The 20,656-nt window shown below is 46.1% G+C and overlaps 1 protein-coding gene across 7 annotated transcripts in view; it reads right to left on the bottom strand.

Annotated features, from left to right (window-relative positions):
• Window positions 1–20,656, bottom strand: part of Pknox1 (PBX/knotted 1 homeobox 1) — a 55,958-nt gene that overhangs the window by 33,149 nt on the left and 2,153 nt on the right. For 2 of the 7 annotated variants that reach the window (XM_078044712.1, XM_078044716.1), the window contains exons 2-3: window positions 2,409–2,601; window positions 118–228 (exon numbers count right to left, since the gene is read on the bottom strand). In XM_078044712.1, the coding sequence (XP_077900838.1) occupies window positions 118–168 (51 nt within the window). In that variant the 5' untranslated portion in view covers window positions 169–228; window positions 2,409–2,601. Of the gene's footprint in view, window positions 1–117; window positions 229–2,408; window positions 2,602–5,108; window positions 5,220–5,907; window positions 6,003–20,656 lie in introns of those variants that run through there. The other 5 variants (XM_013357831.4, XM_078044715.1, XM_040287090.2 and 2 more) reach the window with 5 other exon arrangements.

The following is a 20,656-nucleotide window of genomic DNA, read 5'->3' as shown; positions in this document are numbered from 1 at the left end:
ATCTTTCTGAACACCAATATATAATAAGTGCATAATATATTGAAAACTGGATGTGCAACCTCACAGAAACCGAATGACTGGCAACAATCAGAATGAGAATGAAGCTCAAGCTCTCACTTGCTGCCCATCTTGATAGCTGTCTATGCTCAATGTCTGTGTGGCCATCATGGTTGACAAAAGAGTTTTATTTAAGACATCAAATCATCCTGAGACAGAAGCAAATGATATCTGGGAAAACAAAAGGAGAAGAGCATTAGAAGAGCAGTAACAGTTATACAACATGTTTTTTTGTTTTTGTTTTTGATTTTAGTACCAGGGACTGATTGAACTCAGGGGCAGTTGGTCACTGAGCCATATCCCCAGCCCTATTTTGTATTTTATTTAGAAATAAGGTCTCACTGAGTTGCTAGCACCTCACTTTTGCTGAGGCTGGCTTTGAACTTGTGATCCTCCTGCCTCAGCCCCCAAAGCCCTCAGGATTACAGGCATGTGCCACTACACCTGGCTAATGTTCTTTATTCTACACCACCTGTGCACACGTATTTTTATATAGAAAAAACACCCTGACCCTGACACCCTGCTATGACCAAGACCCTCCTGGATAGCACTTCACTTGCTGAGCCATCATCAACCTGCACTGGTCCCTGATTTGCCCTTGCATTGTCAACCAGCTGGCCCACCACCCAAAGATACCAGCACTTGCCTTGTATGCAAGACAAGTGTTGGGGGCTATATGGTTTAGATATGAGGTGTCCCCCAAAAGCTCATGTGTGAGATAATGCAGGAATTTTCAGAAGTGAGATGATTAGATCATGAGATGCTTGGCCTAATCAGAGGAAGATCCACTGATAGATTAACTGGGCAGTGACTGTAGGCAGGTAGAGCCTGGGGATATATCTTTGGGTTTATAATCTCCCTGTCTTTCTCTCTTCTCCCTCCTCCCCCCACCTGCCTTCTTTCTCCCTCTCTCTCTCCCCTCTTGGCCGCCCTGTCCTGGGTTGCTTTTCTCTACCATGCCCTTCCGTCATGATGTGCCACCTCATCTTGAGTCCAGAGCTAAGGAGCGAACCTCTGAAACTGGGAGCCAAAATAAAGTTTCCTCCTCTAAGTTGTTCTAATCAGGTATTTCAGTCACAGTGACCAAAAGCCAACTAACACAGGAGGCCTGAGATGCAGCAAGGAGCAAGTTGGCTCGAGAGCCCTCATCTTCTGGGAGTAGACAGGTGTGGAGGAGAGGAGCAACAGGAGGGCAGCACACGGTGAAGCACAGAGGTGGGAGTGGCTCACAGCCATGTGCTCATGCCGGCCCCAGGGAAGGCCATTTAAACCAGCCCTGATACACTGAGAAAGGGAGACGGGTGCTCCAAAGAGGAACAGTGAACAAGGAATGAAAGGACAGGATGAAGGTGGCCAAAATGTCACTGCTGTAAAGTTGCACATGTAACACAAATACATAAATAATGGCCACTTGCCTCAAGATACATAAAACCTCCACCCAGATGAGCTGGAAGGATGTGTGGCTGTAAGAAGCACCTGCAGTGGGGCTGCGAGAGGCACTCAGAGCTTCGCAGGAGTGTGGGTCCAACCAGCCAGCGAGACCTGCTCGGGTACAGTGTGGCCACTGAGAGTCGGGCGGGCTAGGGCTTGCCAAGAAGGCCACACGCAAGTCAAGCATAGTCATGCCACTTGTCTTGCACTAGCAGGACCACAAAGTCACCAGGGGAAGTCCAGCAGCACTTCAGGGACAGTGCTAAGTGTGAGCCAAGCCAGCCAGGGAAGGAATCAGCAGCAGCCTTAATGGAGACAGTTGACAGGTGTCTGTCTCCTGACCACTAATGCTGCAGCCAGGCCACCTCCTGACATGCTACCCCAGGAGGGATTCTTCACATAATGCCCACTTACAGCTGAGCACCGAGTAATGTGGCCAGGCCCACAGAGCTAGCCAAAGGTTTGCCGGTCTCAGCCTCAGCAGCATGGCTCTGCAGCTATCACAGGGACAGGGCTTGTCCCAGGCTGAGGAGCTGGTGTGTGGAAGGGCTAAGACATGACTTCATGAAAACCATGGGGCACATGAGGCCACTCCTTCCCTCCTTCAGCAAATGCTTGTTGTGTTGGGCAGTTCTGGGCACTGGGGCACAGAAACAAATAGGCCAACAAGACACAGGCAGGGGCACAGGCACAAACTGATGGCAAGACAGGCCTTGGTGTGCATGCAAGTACACTCAGGAAGTGACGGGGCCAAAGGAAGGCAGGAAACAGGGTGACTCGACAGAGCAGAGGAGGAAGCAGGGAGGTGCATGAGAGGTGACTATGGCCACAGTGAGGATGCCGGTGTCCCACACAGGATGGAAAACACAGCTGATGATGTAACTCAAGCTCTGACTTCATGAGCTAAACAGACTGTGTACCTTTGGAGTCCAGGAGAGCTGGGGTTGGGGTGTAGGCACTGGGAATCCAGACAGAGGTGAGCCAAGGGGGCTGTGGGCAGTCCGGAGTATGGAAGGAAGGGACCGGAACAGGCTGAGCTTCCCACCTGAGCACCTGGAGGAGCAGAGATGAAGGTCCCAGGACAAGTGGACAGGTAAAGAGCAGCTTCTTAGCCTGGGAAGGAAAACAAGACGAGACATTTCAGGTTGGAGAGGCTTCTCAGAACCACACAGGCATCTGGGCTGGAAACACACCTGGTCACCATCAGGGTACAGCTAGTACGTGTGAACATGTCTAACTCCCTACACCCAGGAACTGCATGTGGGACCTGATTTAGAAATGAACTATAGGGGGCTTGGGAAGTGGCTCAAGTGGTAGCGCATTTGTCTGGCAGGCATGAGACACTGGGTTCGATCCTCAGCACCACATAAAAATAAAATAAAGATATTGTGTCCACCTAAAACTAAAAAATAAACATTTAAAAAAAACATTAAAAAAAAAAGAAATGAACTATAGGGCTGCGGCTGGGGCTCAGCGGTAGAGCACTCGCGTAGCACGTACAAGGCCCTGGGTTTGATCCTCAGCACCGCATAAAAATAAAATATTGTGTCCAACTACAACTAAAAAAATGAACACTTAAAAAAAAGAGATGAACTACAAATGGGATGACTTTGGGTCTCGAGGAGAGAGCATCCCAGGTTTGGAGCCTAGGGATTGGCCGTCCTTAGAAGAGAGGAGGAGATCTGAGGCACTCCAGGGACCCCACAGAAGACAGAAGCAGGGACTGTGGTGGCATCTGCAAGCAGCACGAGCCTAAAGATGACTGGCGCCACCAGAAGGTCAAAGAGGGAAGGAAGGACGCTCCCTTGGAGACTGCAGGGGCGGCAGAGCCCCGAACTCCGGTCTCCAGGACTGTATCCTGGGTTGGTTTGGTTTCACAGGGCCTGCGATGGCATCGAGGCCTCACGTTTGCCAGCACACTGCTCTCAGCCTTCCAGGTTGTGGCAGTTTGTCACAGCTGCCCTTGCCAACAAATGCAGTGTGTGAAGCCCCCCGACTAGAGGAGACCACCAGGAAGAGTCAGGAGGCAGCGGTGCCAGGTCAGTCTGGAGGTCAGGAGGACGGGACGCAGCAGCCAGTGGGACAAGAGAAGAACGGGGCAGCGCCACTGAAGGCGGGGTACCAATCACACAAAGAACAGCTGAGGGTCAAGGAGAAGGCGCTCAGCACCAGAGCTGGTGAGTGCAAAGCCCCCGGGAGCAGGACGGGAAGAAGCGCTGTCACCTGAAACTCTGCCCCTGGGAACAACCCTACTAACAGCAAGAGCTGCTCTCACCAGGGAGCAGTGTGTGTAACGGTGAAGACACAGGGAAAGACCATGCACCACAGACTGTGTGGTCACCACGCTGTGCTCCACCCACCCTCAATCCCACTCTCAGGGCAGAGACACCACACATGTGCAGACTTGTCCCTGAGTGTCTCTTACCGGTTTCTCCTTGATCAAAACTTGGCCCTCCTTCAAATCCTGTCTTCTCTCCAACTTCACTTCCACCTGCCCCTCTGACCCCTGTGGACTCCAGCCCAGCATCACCCCTGAGACCCTCATCACCTGGGACCCCAAGCTGCAGGACAGGGTTACTGACAGGTGGCTGCAGACAGGTGGGATGTGCCTAGAGGAGCGGGTCACTGCGGGGGTGCCTTTGGGCACGACTGTGCCAGCTGAGCTTAGTCTCTCTTCCTCCCAGCACCCTGTCTTCACTGCCTTCCTCCACCACATCCATCTCACCACCTCAGGCTCCAAGTACTTTTCCTCCTTAAGCTGCTCTTGTCAGGTCTGTTGGTCATGGCAGTGAAGAAGCTGATGAAAGCAAGGGCATTTTACAAAGTAGACAGCCAGGGACCCAAGAGGTCAAGATCACAAAGGGTCAGAGAGAAACACCACCACAGTGTGACTCTGAACTGGGTCTGGGCCCCCGGTGTCCTTTTCTTTCTGTAAAGCTCATTAGTAAAACAAATGGCAGAATCCCCAAACAAAGTCAGAGTGGATTTTAGTACTGTATTAGTGCTACTTTCCTTACCTGACCACCATACTAGGGTCAGTTAGTGGAGTCTTCTGGTTTGGGGATGCATGGTCAAGTATGTAGCCAAGACGGGCATCATGCCTGTGCCTTACTTTCTCGAATGTTGGAGAGGGAGAGACAAAATGTGTTTATACAGACAGAGAGAATATCAGAGATGGAGAAAGCAAGCACAATAAAGCTAGAGTTTGGTAATGCTGCAATTTGGAGAAAGCATACAGGAAATCTTTGTATGATTTCTGCAACTTCTTTGTGTGTCTGAAATTCAAAATTTAAATTTAAATTTAAAGTTTAAAATTCTATAAAAGGTATGGGAAGTGTCTGGGGTTAAAAGAAACTAAAGAAACAAAACTGACCAACAAAGCTGACCAGAAACAGTGGTGCATGCCTCCTATCCCTGCTAACAGGAGGCCAAGGGAGGAGGATCACTTGAGTCCAGAAGTTGGACAACAGTCTGGGCAACATAATAAGACCCTGTCTCAAAAATCCAAAAACACACAACCCACCATAACAAAAGAAAAGAAAGGAGAGGAAAATGCTGTAAAAGACAATTTAAGGACATTTGGGGAGATATGAAATAAAGTCGGTATTAGAGAGTGTTACCTTGACAGTTTGATAATGCTGTGTGCTCACTGCATGATCCTCTGACTCTGAGGGGCTGGGCTGAGGCATGTCGATTTAGGTTATGATAGCCACAACTTATTTCATCTGGGTCAACAAAAATACACACATAACTAAGTACACTTGGGCCAGACATCAACCACGGTGGACTCCAGGTGGCAGGGAATCACGCTTCTCTTTCAACGTTTTGTTTCCAAATGTTCATAATAAATATTAAGGGAAAGTCAGAATTTTATTTCTAAAGCTTAAATATTTGTGATCCTCTTTTAAAACTGGTTAAAAATTTCTAAATTTGGGGCTGGGATTGTAGCTCAGTGGTAGAGTGCTCGCCTAGCATATACAAGGCCCTGGGTTCAATTCTCAGCACCACATAAAAGTAAATAAATAAAATAAAGATGTTGTGTCCAACTATAACTAAAAAATAAATATTTAAAAAATTTTGTAAATTTGATATAGTTATTAAAATATTCTAAAGCAAAATTTTGAAATTTGTGTCAAAAGCTCTGAAAGTATGTGTTCTCCCTACATCAGAAGACCATGCAAAGATTTTTTTTTTTAAAGGCAACTCCTTATAATAAATATTGTGAGTAAATACAGAGGAGCAGAGTACCAAGATGGACAACACTCCTGCTAGACACCAAGAAAGGAAGCCAGAAAGACAGTGCCTGCAGATGGCACCTCCCACTCAAGATGGCCCCACTCATAAAAGCCATTTGCAAAGTTGTTCATCATTTGTGGAACTGCTCACTAAACCCCACTCCCCAGCAGAATGACACACCACCTTTTGGGAGCAGTGCTGCCTGTTCCTCCATCCTCCAATAGGGCGCCAACAGCTCCCGCAGAATCCCAGTTCTTGCTGCAGCTCCCCTTCTTAGTCTGTAAGAGGCCGTGATCTTAATTAAGCTCAGGCCATCACCTCTGTCCATCAACTCAGGGCAGGACCCAACACAGAACCTGAGTCATGAAGTGAAACCTATCACTAACTGGGAAAGGACTAAAAGCACCCAACCTACAAAGGTGGAAAGCCGGCTCACCTTCACCAAAAACCCTTCTATCAGGCATTACGTCAAAACCCAATGCTGGGCTGGGGTTGTGGCTCAGTTGTAGCGCACTTGCCTAGCATGTATGAGGCACTGGGTTAGATCCTCACCACCACATATATAAAGAGTATCTCATGCTTATTTAAGAAAACAAACTCAATGCTGATTTCAGATTAAGAGACAATTGAGGCCAGGTGCAGTGGTACACATCTGTAATCTCAGAGATTTGGGAGACTGGAGGATCTCAGCAACTTAGAGAGACCCAGACTCAAAAAACAGGACTAGGGATGAAGCTCAATGGTGAAGCATCCCTGGGTTCAATCCCCAGTACTCCAAAAGAGAAAGAGAATATGAATGAATTGGGGACTGGGGATACAGTTCAGTGGAAGAGTGCTACAGATATAGATACAGACATGTCCTTTTTCATCTGCCAATTAATATGTTTAAAGCAAAGTTGAAGTAAAACCTGGAACTCAAGGGAGCTGGCCCCAGGTCATACGGTGCACTGGTTTGGAAAGCAGACTGACCACCTACATGCTTAGCCATGGAAAATGTTGCACGTCTCATAATCCACCCAAGAACAGAGCTCTGGAGTCGTGACCTTCAAGGCTGACAGAAACGTGGAATGCAGGCCGGCTCTAGCAGGCTGCCATTTACTGTTTTTAAGCATGCTAGTCTGGCCAACTGGAAGCACACAGCAAGTTTTCCAGAATTGAAATGTGACCAGACTGATTTAGTCCAGCCATGAGGTCCGCCCTTTGCTCAGGTTTGACTCAATAAAGTCCCAGAGAGATGAAGCCCAACTCGGGTGGGAAGGTTGGACATGGTAGTGCCCCATCCCTGCTCATCCCTACACCACGGGGCCTGCTGGGAGTCTCGGAGGGGAACCTCTACTTGTCTGAATGATTTAGTAACTATCCTAGTGGTGTCTTTAACTCTGATGAAAGGTTTCAATTTTAACATTTTAGTCTTTAGTTTCAGAATAGTCAATGTATTTGGTATTGCAGGTATACTCCGGTTTGAATGTGTTTCCCCAAAGTCCATGTATTATAAGTAATCCCTAATCCATATTTTCATGGTATATGGAGAGGGAATTTGGGAGGCCATTAGGATTAGATGAGGTCATGAAGATGGCACCATAATGGCATCAGTGACTCTATAGGAAGAGGAAGAGACCCAAGATGGCACACCTGCTATCTCCCATGTGACGCCCTCTGCCATGTCATGATGCAGCAAGAAGGGCCCGCCAGTGCCCAGCTGAGGCAGGTGCTACACTCTGGACTTCCTAATCTTCAGAACTGTAAGCAAAGAAACCCCTCTATTCTTCATAAATTACCTGATCTCAGGCACTTTGTTTTAGCAATAGAAAAAAAGACTAAGAGAACTTATATTACTAAATTTTAGAAATTAGCTCTTTTTCAGTCAAAATATTTGAGAGAAATTTACTAAGACTGCTTACTTCCCCTCACTTTTCCAAGCTGATAAGACTGACAAGCACTCCTCTCAAACTGGGGGTGCCCAGTGGGCAGGGCCAGGAAATGGCTCCACAGAGCTCACTTTCTGGTAAATGGGTTTACAAAGTCTGAGGATTGAGATCCACTGTACGTGTATTTCCAAATTATTATATCCACTTTTCTTTAGTCAGATACTAAGGTGTTTTTTTTTAAATAATTATGCTTTCTAAACTTAAAACTATAGTTCAAGATGGGCACCATGGTGCACACCTGTAATCCCAGTGGCTTGGGAAGCCTGAGGCAGGAGGATCGAGAATTCAAAACCAGCCTCAGCAATGGTGAGGCACTAAGCAACTCAGTGAGACCCTGTCTCTAAATAAAATACAGAATAGGGCTGGGGATGTGGCTCAGTGGTCAAGTGCCCCTGAATTCAATTCCTGATACCAAAACAAACAAACAAACAAAAAAAAACTATAGTTCAAAATGTGTAAAGTTTGGGCTGGGGATGTGGCTCAGGCGGTAGTGTACTCGCCTGGTATGCGTACGGCCGGCGTTCGATCCTCAGCACCACATACAGAAAACAAAGATGTTGTGTCCGCCAAAAACTAAGAAAAAAATAAATATTAAAAAATTCTCAATCTCTATTAAAAAAATTGTAAAGTTCAAGTTGTAAAGGGAACTGATTATTTTCTAATGATACTCTAAAGAGAGTATCTAATATGATCAACTTGAGTTATTCAAAGGTCATCTTAAAAGTTCAAACTTATTGAATTTGAAAAAATTATAAAATATATAAAACCTACATAAAAACAGGCCTGTAAGTGTACCCCTAAGAAATACTGATTTGAAAGTAGAGCAATCTTTTCTGTGCTTAAAAGCCTCATTCCAAAGGGCATTTAAAAATCATGGCCAGGGGCTGGGGTGGAGCTCGGTGGTAGAGCATGTGCTTAGCTCACTGGAAGCCCTGGGCTCCATCCTTAGCACCAAAAGCAAAACAAGAAACACCATGACAAGAAAAGCTGAATGCCAGATACCTTTTAATTCACAGTAAAAAGAATGGAACCAGAGCCTGCAGACCCCCCTCCTCGGGGGAACAGTGAAGTCAGCAATGACCATCGTCACGCCATCATGACACGCGAGGGCCAGACCCCAGGCGGCACCGAGAAGCAAGTGGTGACCTGCAGGTGAAAGGCAGGTGCGTAGCCCCACATGCATGTCTGTGCCCTTGTCAGCGCCACCGCTCTCTTGCAGCTCTCTTGCAGCTCTCTCCTTGCCAGGGTCCATCCTAGTGCTGACTGGAGCAGCAGACAGACGCAGTCCCTGCTTCAAGAGACAGCATCACTGCGAGACTTACTTATGGGTCATGGGGAGAAGAGGCGTCTTTGACCCCGGTCGTCTTCCCTCTCTTACTCAGGGCCACCACCTCCCCCTGTGAAGTCCAAGGTCTTCTGCAGGGAGGCCTTCGAGATGCTCAGTCCCTCAACACCTATGGGTTTTCTTGTGGCTGTCTTAAGTACCTCAGTGAGATCACACTTTTTGATGGGTTACTAATGAGATATGTCACTTTTTGGCAGACGGACAATGCACTTGCCAATTTTGCTGGACTCTCCTTTAATCCTAACAGTAGGTGCACATTTCGCTGGTTTTTCTCAGTAGATATCATCATCTGTAAGCCATGCAGATGTGATCCCCATCAACACTCCTGCTGCTGGGCTCAGGGCCTAGCTCAGAGCTAAGAGTGCTGGCCTAAGATGCCCAGGACCCTGGCTCCATCCTAACACTGCTCCCCTACCCCAAAAATCCTGTTGTATTTGACAAACTCCAACTATTCTCAAATGTAAACAGAGCAAAGATCCATGAGTAGCTAAATTGCTAAAAAAAACAGTTTAAAAAAAAAGATTTCAAAACATAAGACCATAGTAACAACAAAAAAGAGTGAGTAATAGCATAAGAACAGAGAAAAAGTCAAGAGAACTGAAGAAATGAGACATTGGACTTGGGAGAGCTTTTATAAGTATTTAAAATACACACAACTTTGAAATTTTTGTTTTTACAAAAAATCCCCTTGACCCAGCAGGCTGAGGCAGGAGGATCACAAGTTCAAAGCCAGCCTCAGCAATGCCAAGGCAGTAAGCAACTCAGTGAGACCCTGTCTGTAAATAAAATACAAAACAGGGCTGGGGATGGGGCTCAGTGGTCAAGTGCCCTGAGTTCAATCCCCAATCTACCCCATCCCCTAGAAAAAATCCCATTGAATGCAACCAACTCCAGCACAACTAAGGCTCTGGTGAGACAGGTCTGGTGCTGTCTGCACTTGCACCAAGCAGGCCAGGCCCACTTCCTCTCTTTAATCATGGATACCGGCCATGTCCTGGCCTCGGCTGTGCACAGCACAGGCGCCCGAGAAGTGAACTCCTGAGGCTCGGAAGGAACGTGTCTCAAAGGCCTCCAGCACAGTGTTGGTGACAGAGTTCATGTGGATGACAGACTCAGAGAGGAGTTTCCCAAGAGGCCACATCTTCGTGTCCTGTGTCAGGAGAAGGGGGCTTAGTGAAGGGAGTGGAGGAGGGGAGCAGGAGGAAAGCTGTGTTGGAGTGCTACTGTATAGGCCCCCTTTCTCGGCACTCCATCCAGGGGATCAGAATCCACACAATCCAATGATTCCCAAAGACTCACCAGGAGCCCAGATGCACTGAGCACCAAGTCGTCAATGTGGGAGCCCTGGAGGACATCACTCCTCCAAACCAGCTCAGTGGCACTCAGCTACAGCAGAAGCCAGGCCAAGCCAAGACTCCAGCCTGGGCCACATGGGGATGCAGCTCCTTATTAGCAAGAGGACTCACTTCTTGACCCCTGGAAAGAAGGCTGACCACACGCAGGCCGTACAGTGTGAGGAGGGCATCGAGTTGCCAGGAGGCCCAGAATGCTGTGAGGGAGACCAAGGCTGTAAGGAAGACCCCCAGGCTGTGAGGGAGACCCCCAGGCTGTGAGGGAGACCCCTTGGCTATGAGGAGACCCCCCAGGCTGTAAGGGAGACCCCCAGGCTGTGAGGGAGACCCCCAGGCTGTGAGGGAGACCCCCAGGCTGTCAGGGAGACCCCCAGGCTGTCAGGGAGACCCCCATGCTGTGAGGGAGACCCCCAGGCTGTGAGGGAGACCCTCAGGCTGTGAGGGAGACCCCCAGGCTGTGAGGAAGACCCCCAGGCTGTCAGGGAGACCCCTTGGCTATGAGGAGACCCCTTGGCTATAAGGAGACCCCCATGCTGTGAGGGAGACCCCTTGGCTATGAGGAGACCCCCCATGCTGTGAGGGAGACCCCCCATGCTGTGAGGGAGACCCCCAGGCTGTAAGGGAGACCCCCATGCTGTGAGGGAGACCCCCAGGCTGTGAGGGAGACCCTCAGGCTGTGAGGGAGACCCCCAGGCTGTGAGGAAGACCCCCAGGCTGTCAGGGAGACCCCTTGGCTATGAGGAGACCCCTTGGCTATGAGGAGACCCCCATGCTGTGAGGGAGACCCCCAGGCTGTGAGGAAGACCCCTTGGCTATGAGGGAGACCCTCAGGCTGTGAGGGAGACCCCCAGGCTGTGAGGAAAACCCCCTGGCTATGAGGGAGACCCTCAGGCTGTGAGGGAGACCCCCCAGGCTGTGAGGAAAACCCCTTGGCTATGAGGGAGACCCCCTGGCTGTGAGGGAGACCCCCAGGCTGTCAGGAAGATCCCCAGGCTGTCAGGGAGACCCTCAGGCTGTAAGGGAGACCCCCAGGCTGTAAGGGAGACCCCCAGGCTGTGAGGGAGACCCCCAGGCTATGAGGGAGACCCCCAGGCTGTGAGGGAGACCCCAAGGCTGTCAGGGAGACCCCCAGGCTGTAAGGGAGAGCCCTTGACTATGAGGAAGACCCCCAGGCTGGGAGGGAGACCCCAGGCTGTGAAGGAGACCCCCAGGCTGTAAGGGAGACCCCCAGGCTATGAGGGAGACCCCCAAGGCTGTGAAGGAGACCCCAAGCCCTGAGGAATACCCCAAGCCCTGAGGAATTCCCAAATGCTTAAGAAGGATCCCAAGGCCGTGAGAAACTCAAGTCGCGTGGAGCATCTGCAGGTAGTTGCTCTGTTCAACATGCCCACTCATCTTCCAGCTTACAGCCATCAACTGCCAAACTTGAGAACATGCTTGTTAAAGATTCTGTCCCTTGTTGGGCACAGTGGTGCACACCTGTAATCCTAGCATCTCAGGAGGCTGAGGCAGGACGATCTCAAGTACAAGGCCAGCCTCAGCAACTTAGCAAGGCCCTAAACAACTTACCAAGACCCTGTCTCAAAATAAGAAATAAAAAGGGCTAGGGATGTGGCTTAGTGGTTAAATTTAATCTCCTTGCTACTGGGTGGCCACTATTCCCAAGCATATCCTCCTTTAGAGTAACTTCTAGTGAACAGAGACAGAAAATATTTCTCATAAAAAATTCTTTAAAATTAGTTAACACTGATATCTCCAATTCAAACTTGGGATTACAGGGTATTTATTTTCTTGCTTCAACTTCATATCTGTATGTCTTTTCTCCCACCCTTGAACTCTTATTTCCTAATGACAGCAACATAATGATTTATCGTATGGATATATAGTTTCAAACTAAAACAAACATTATTACTAAAAATATAAGTACTAAAAAACTGCCTAGGTTCTTTTTGTTCTGATTTTTAAAGAACCATACATACATAGGGCTGGAGTTGTGGCTCAGAGGTAGAGTGCTCACCTAGCATATGCAAGACCCTGGGTTCGATTCTCAGCACCACGTAAAAATAAATAAAAGTATTGTGTCCAAGTACAACTAAAAATAAATAAATAAATATTTAACAAAAAGAACCATACATAAATATCATATGGCTTTGATAGAGCTCAGGACATGCTATGCTATCCTAAATGTGGCACCCCGGCATATTGACTTTTTTAAGCTGAGCAATTTGAGAAAATGCACGTAAGGGAGTCTACTGACTGTCCTCCCCACGTCTCCCTAGGGCAGTGAGTGGTGCCCTGCCTACACTGGAGGAAGAGCACAGCCTTATCCCCACAGCAGGGACACAGAGAGGAACCTGGGCACACTGGCCCTGCTCAGTTTCCCCAGTGGATCACAATTTAGTCCCTTGGTCCTCTCGTGTTTCTCCACAGCTTCCCACTCTTAATCAAACTTAGCCCAAAACACTCAGGTTTAAACACTCCGCTGGGTGCTCATTTCCTTGAGAAGGTTCCCATGTCACACAAAACTTAGATCAAATAAGTTGTGTGCCTTTTTCTTGCTATTCTTGATCCCAGGGGACGCAGCGATAATCCTACAGTGGGAAGGAGGAAACCACCCCAGCTGCGTCCTCTGCAAGGACCTTGTGTTGACTGGCCTGGGGCCTCTAGGTAAAGGGCATAGTCCTCACACCCTGGGCCTTGATCTCCTCTCTTGGCCTATGGATGGATGCCTCTTGGCAGGTGGAGATCACCTTCACACCTGCTTAGAGCTGCACCGAGCTCAGCTGCCCCTAAACTGACCACTGTCTACCTAGCCAGTCCCCTATGCAGGAACAGCAGCCCCTTGCAGCACCATAGTCACACCAGCCTCTTGGGGTCCCTCTGAGCTCCAGCTCCCACCTCTCTCTGGAATGGCTTCACTCCCCCCCATCCCAAGAAGGAAACACCCTTGACCTCTGACCCACAGCTCACTGCAAAGTGGCCTCCCTTTCAGTCCTCAGCACAGCTGTGAACAACCATTATTCTGAGGGATCTCTGACCAGGCAGAAACCTTATCCCTGTTTTTGTTTACCATTATACCCAGCCACTATCACAATGTGGGGTGCTCAAATTTAGCAGGTGCTCAAGATTTTTGGTTTAGCAAATCCTTGCTACAATCTGTACAACACAGGAATTACCTGTTTCATGAAAATTCAATCTCACTCACCCATCTGTGCCTAGAGACTTCTGGAGGAGCTACGTCTTGAACCCCTTCTCAATTCTGTCTCAAACTTCTGGTCTATACAGGTGTTCTACCTCAAGATCAACTCTAATTATAGCCCAGTCATAAACTACCCAGAACTCCTTAAGTCATCAAACTGTACAAGGCACTTCCTTTTTATATATTTTGATTTTTAGTTGTAGTTGGACACGATACCTTTATTTTATTTTTATGTGGTGCTAGGTGAACGGTCTACCGCTGAGCCCCAGCCCCAGCCCATACACGGCACATTCTTACTTGTACCTTCCAATCTGCCATTACATTCCTTTAAAAATACTGTGTCCTTGCTCCTTCTTCATCTATTTGCCTATCTTCTTTTGAGGGTGATTTTATTTTTCTAGTGTTTTATGCTGAACACTCAATTCACTTTCTTTCTTGTTCTCTAATAAATGCACTCTAGGCTCCAGAGTTTTTTTCTCCTGAAAGCGGTTTGTGCCTCACCCCACTGGTCAGGATATAAAACCTTTACTGTCATCCACTTATAGTCAGAAAACAGTTTGTGATAGTTCCCTCTCAATCCAGAGATAGACAGATCTTAAAATGTCCAGGTAGAATAGACACCTTTAGATGTCTGTTCACTCTTTGTGGTACTGGGGATTGAAGCCAGGTGTGCTCTACCACTGGGCTACATCCTCAGCCCCTTTTTAATTATTGAGACAGGATCTTGCTAAGTTGCCAGCCTGCCTCAGACTCCAAGTCTCTTAATAGGCATGGCCACCGCACCCTGCAAGCTATCCTTTTACTCTGAAATTCCAAACAGCTTGTGTCACTGCAGTCTGAGATTCTGACCAGCAGGATTTACTTTTGAAAACTTGGGATAATTTTTCTTTATGGCCTAAAATACACCCGATTTTGTTCAGTGTCTTATGAGACTGATGAGAATCGACATTTTATGTTTATTAGGCACAAATTTCTGCATATGTCCATTAGTTCCACATAGCCACCATATTAATATTACTTAAATCCCTCATATCAGCAGTTCTCAGATGGAGGCATTTCTGGAGATTACTCTGAGGGCGATCTCGATGGAGCGTGATCTGGCCCATGTTCCTGGTGCCAGGCTGAGAACTCCATTTCGACCCAAGTCCCTCCCTGTGTGCAGAGCTGTCAAGCCCCCGTCCCATCAGGACCAACTATGCAGTGAGGTCTCCGTTATGACGTTAATAATCCTCGACTGCTCCTCCCTCCTGTGCAGGACCTCAGCCTCCTCTGATGGTGACAATGCTCCTTTTCTCATTGCACTGATACAGTTCTCCATCCCTTATTTCTCTTCTACTTGTTAGTTTTAGATGTCTGACTTGTGTAGAAAACTTGGCTACATGTCTGGGGTTTTATCACCTGAGATTTACCCTTTCAACATTAGCTGTGGTTCCTGATATATCTGGCATATTCACATCATCTTAGTTTTGTTTTCTAAAAAATATCCCAAGCATGCTTCCTTGGGAATTTTCCCTTTAGTATCTTTTGTTAAGGTTTTTCTTTGTTGTATTTTCCCCCTCTGCACTTTGGGAGTTACACATCCGATCTTCAGGCATCTAGTAGTTATTTTCATACCACCCCAAATCAACAGGAACACCCCATCCCAACTGGTTTCCATAACGTGTGTATCATCAACTACACATAAGCAAAGTGTTCCCATGCTCAAAGGGAACTGGTCACTAAGGCAGAGTTCTGGAGTCAAGTCCTAGCACCTAGTAACATGTACTTTTATGATCCTAAATGATGTAAGGGCTATTTCTTTATGCTCTCTTTTTACAGATGACCTATAAACTCACCATAAAAAAGTCAGGAGTCCAGTGAGGGGAAACATCTTGCCTATTCCTCATTTGTTAATTCATATTTCCCCAACAATAATGCTATTTGATTTCATTTCGATCCAGACAACTTTGATGTATTTCCATTGAGATCTATGGCCAGGGTAGGGGTGGGGCATGGAGTAGTCCTGTGAACTAGTTCAATAAAGGGCTAGATAGTGAGTATTGTAAGTCTGTGGACCACATACTACTTCTATTACATATTCTTTCTCTTTCTTTATAGCTCTTTAAAAACATATGAGCCATTCTCAGCTGTAAGCATATAAAACCAGAGAGCACTGAGACTGAATCCACAGGCCTGCCATCTGCCAATCCCTGGCCTCAAGTATGGCTATTTAAAAACAAGTCTGAAAAAAACCATCAAATGGACTTCTTTCAGCCCTTTGGAAAGGCTCTCTACTCATTCTGATGACATATCTCATGCACTGCAATAGTCAGCACTGCCACCTGATAAGTCCAAGCATCTGTGCCCCTCTCCAGCTGCCACACCCAGGGAAGGACTACCACTCTAGCAGTGCACCTCCCTGCTGCTGTTGAAAGCCAACAGGCAAAATCCCAACCCAGAAAGACTGGAGATTCTAGGGTTGCTCAGTTCTAGTACCTGCAGAGACCAAAGGCATTATTAAGTCAGATAGTTATGGAACCAGAAAAGGACTAGAAACAAGGGCAAGAGTTCTGGGGCTACTTCTCTAGATTTTTTTTCTCACTATTTTTCCCTAAAACACTTAATTGATGATCTTTTTCCAAACTATTAACAAACCTACAGAAACTATCAAGGCACCAAGAAAATTGCCCAAATTCCATACTCATAAAAGACACCTTCTCTAACCTATCTTTCGGGACATTAATTATCCATCATTACAGTTCAGGGAGTTTTCATGTCTTTTACAAGTTTTTGCCAATCAGGGTTCAAAAGACAAAAGCCCTTCATTTCCCACCCCAGAGAGATGTTCAATCAAATAATTCATTCAAGGAAAAACATTTGCCAAGAAATCATTTTATTTTTCAAACAAGGCTTGGAGAGATCCCACCTGAAATTTAATACCAAATAAAATCACAGATATTAAATTGTTTGAAAACTTGTACAAAAAAAGTATCTCTAATCCAAAAGTCCATATATGTCCAGTGAAGACAAAGCAAAATTTAACAAAAACATTTTATTGGTTTTATAATTTGTTTTAGATGACACCTATTATGGTAAATTTACATTCACATCAAAACTTGACTCTCACATCATTACAAACTGGCATGCAACACATATGTCCTAATTATTAAGGATCAATGCATGAGTTTTTTATGAGAACTAGGGAGCTGGGGATATGGCTCAGTGGTAGAGCATGTGCTTAGCAGGCATGAAGCCCTAAGTTCAATCCCCACCACCAAAAAGGAAAGAAAATAGGAACCTTAACCCTTCAATCAAGGAACCCTTTCCCAAAGGCAGTCTTTCTCCCATTGCATTGCCTGTGCTCAGAGATGCAGTAGTGCAGAAATGGCCCTACTGGGCCCTCTTTCCAGCAGTTGCTGCCCTTCAGGTCCACACTCCCTTTCAACCTGACTAGCAGCAAGTCAGCTTTCAGATGGCAAAACAGACAATGTAAAAAACCTAAATGCTAAAGACTTTGAGATACTGGACATGACTATAAATAAAATATATGTGTGTGTATACACATACATTAAAAAATTGCAAAATTGTTAAGATCTTAAATGTTTAATGAGAAATATTTATGTAAATATACACAGAAAAACATAATGTGGACTAGTAATACAACATGAAATACCTTAACAGATCAATTTGCAAAATGTATGCACATAAACCACTGGCCTCAAAAATAGACAAAGGACTTGATGCTCAACATCACACTGATCATAGGGAAATGCAAATCAAAACAATTTCACACCCACTAGGATGGCTACTATCAAAAAATGGAAAATTGGAACTGGGGATATAGCTCAATAGTAGATCACCTGCCTAGACTGCGGGAGACCTAGGTTTGACCACAAGCACCATAAATAATTATGATGATGATGGTAATGGTGATGTCAAGGATCTGAACAAACTGGAACCTCCATGCATTGTTGATAAGAATATAAAATGGAACAAACACTATAGGAAAACAGTATGGTAGTTCCTCAAAAAATTAAATAGAGCAATGTGTAGTGGCACATACCTGTAATTCTGGCAACTCAGGAGACTGAGGTAAGAAAGCCAAGTTCAAGGCCAGCCCCAGCAACTTAGCAAGACCCAGTCTTGAAATAAAATAAAAAGGGGTGGGGATGGAGCTCAGTGGTAGAACACCCTGGGTTCAATCCCCAGTACTGGGGGTGGGAGGGTGTGGGGAGGGCATGGCAGGGAATAAGTTAAACATAACTAATACATGATATAGAATTCTAATTCTTAATCTACATCCAGAGGAACTTAGTTATCTGCACACCTGTGTTTGTAGCCACATTATTCACAATAACCAAACAGTGGAAGAACTCAAGTACCCAGAAAATGGATGAATAAACAAAATGTGGTACATATAATGGAAGATTGGTCAGCTTTTAAAAATGTGGGAATTCTGACACATGCTGAAATATGGATGAACATTTGCTAAATGAAACAGTTAATCACAAAAAGACAAGTATTATGTGATTACACTTATCTGAAGTACCTACAACAGGCAAATTCCGAGAGACAGTAGAATGGTGGTTGCCAAGGGGCTGGGGAGAGGGTGAAAGAGGAGTTTGTTTAACCATGAGGAGTTTCAGTTTAAGAAGATGAAAACAGTTCTGGAGGTAGATGGATGCAGAACATGAATGAACTAAATGCCACTGAGCAGTGCACTTAAAATTAATTAAGACAGTAAAATCTGTATATATAACTATACAAATAGAGCTCTACAATAAAAGTTTGGGGAAAGTACCCATAAACATATAACTGAATTTTTTTGAATGTGAACTTTGACAATTTAATGTTTATAATTTTCCTTTTTCCTATAGTTATAACCTTAATTTCTTCTAGCACACACACAAAAATGCAAATCTTAATAAAACATCTTGGAGAAGATATAACTAAATATATTGAGAGTCTACTAAGCTCTTATAAAGGCATTATTTTTGCAGAAATCTGGTCAGACTGTTTTAGAAATTGCAATCATGGTACCTAGCAATCCACAACCTGAGCGACCCACCCCAACTGTAGGCCCTGTTGTAAGGAGGGGCACTGTGCAGATGCAGAAGCCCAACATTCTTCACTGCACCAGGCAGCCCCCTGCTCACAGGTCAGCGCCCGAGTGTGGGTTATTAGAGAAAAGAGCTTGGTCAGTCTCTCTCTGAGGTGTGCTGGGAAAGGGAAGAGGATCAGACAGGTAGCACTGGGGACTGAGAGGCTGCAAGGTAGAGCTGGGTGGGGCCCAAGCTAGAGGAAGTCAAGTGTGCAGAAAGGAGGACAGAGCTGAGAGTAGTAGTCTAATTTCCTGAAGGCAGCCAAGATCCTTGGTGGGCAGGTGGATCCCATCAGAGCCTATTATGACTTGTATAAGGTGTTCCCCAAAGCTCCTGCTGTGTTAATGCAGGAATGTTCAGCAGAGAAATGATTAAATTATGAAAGCTGTAATCTAACAGTGGATTAATCCTTTTGGTGGATTAATCTATCTGGTGGATTAATAATTTGAATGGACTAATAGGGTGGCAACTATAGATAGGTGGTACATGGCTTGAGGAAGTAGGGGTGTGCCTTTGGGGTTTATATTTTGTCCCTAGCATATCTTCTCCCCACCCCACAACTCTGTTTGCTGGCTGTCAAGAGTTAAGCAGCTTGCCTCCCACACTCTTTCACCATAAGGTCTGCCTCACCTCAGGTCCGGGGCAAGGGAATCTGCCAACCATGGACTGAACCTCTGAAACTGTGAACCCCAAATACTTTTCCACCTCTAAGCTGTCGTAAGGTATTTTGGTCACAGTGATGAAAAGCTAACACAGAGCTGAACCATGGCTCCACTTGTCCAGACATTCAGCAATATGTTGATTCCAGGGGTCCCACTAGATTTCTTTATGCTTACTCCTGGTGACCACAGCAGACCTCCCTCTGCAGCCTCACCTAGAGACAGCTTTATGCTTGCTAGAGGATAAGCTAAGGAACACAGACCTTTAGAGTAGCAATATCATCCTGGGCACAAATAATCTCCCTCAGGCAGGGACACTAACAATTCATGCTGAGCAGCTTAACCCAAGGAGGGAAGAAAGGTACAGCCTCATGGCTTGACCTGTCAGCATGATCACCCCATATCATTTTAGGGAAAGGCCTCAGATGGTAAAATGAATCCCATTTGAGTATGTATGTGTAAATGCAGGGATCAAATCTGGGGCTTTGCGCCTGCTGAGCATGCACTCTGCCACCAAGCAACACCCCTGGCACAATAAATCCAAATGCTGTACTAGTTCACAGACCCTCAGTCTCTCAACCTGGCAGATTGGCAGTTTTCAAGATTAAGCTGTAGACCTTTATTCCCAAAATTTCTTAGAATTAAGAGGCTGCTCCATCCTCTCCGCAAGTCCCTAAGGCATATCCTTAGACTCACACAGCTTCAAAGGAACAATAGTTTTTAAATATAGATTTAACAACTTATTTGCTATAATATCACACTGCTTGCTCTCTTTGTGAATTTTTCAGAAACAATAAACTGGCAGCGACTGACAAAGTCTAACACCTACCTGCAGAGGGCAGGCAGCAAGCTAGGTAACTGGCACTCACTCTCATGTGCAGGACACTTGGCCACCTTTGGTGGCCAGGCCTACAGACACTTCTCAACAAATGACCGTGCCTTCTAGTCCTCAAATGTTCATCCATCTCCAGACTGAACTTTTTGCACACCATACATCCACTTTACATTTCTTCTTAAACAGCTGAGGACAGACCCATAACAGCTGCTCAGTCAGTACAACCAGTGGGTGACAGCCTTTCCTGCAGCCGTGGCTACCTACTTCTCTCACCCTCACAAACTTGCCTCACCATGAGCCTACACAGCTAAGCTGTTTCCCGTGCCCTGCTATTTGAATTCCTAGTCACCTCTGCCATCAACAAAACTGTGTCAGGAAGTGGGAAAAAGAACACATCCATCCATATTCCTAATAAAGAAGGGGCTCATTGTACATGAACTTGAATTGAAGAACTTGCTATGTGAACCTAAGGGGAAAAATATTTATCTGCAATAACTTCTAGCTGAAATTTAGCACTTCTTCAATGATAAAAG

The sequence above is a fragment of the Ictidomys tridecemlineatus genome, chromosome 3, assembly GCF_052094955.1.
Source record: "Ictidomys tridecemlineatus isolate mIctTri1 chromosome 3, mIctTri1.hap1, whole genome shotgun sequence".
Classification (NCBI taxonomy): Eukaryota; Metazoa; Chordata; class Mammalia; order Rodentia; family Sciuridae; genus Ictidomys; species Ictidomys tridecemlineatus.
Note: the sequence above shows the minus strand (reverse complement) of the source record. Positions and strands in the feature narration are given on the sequence as shown.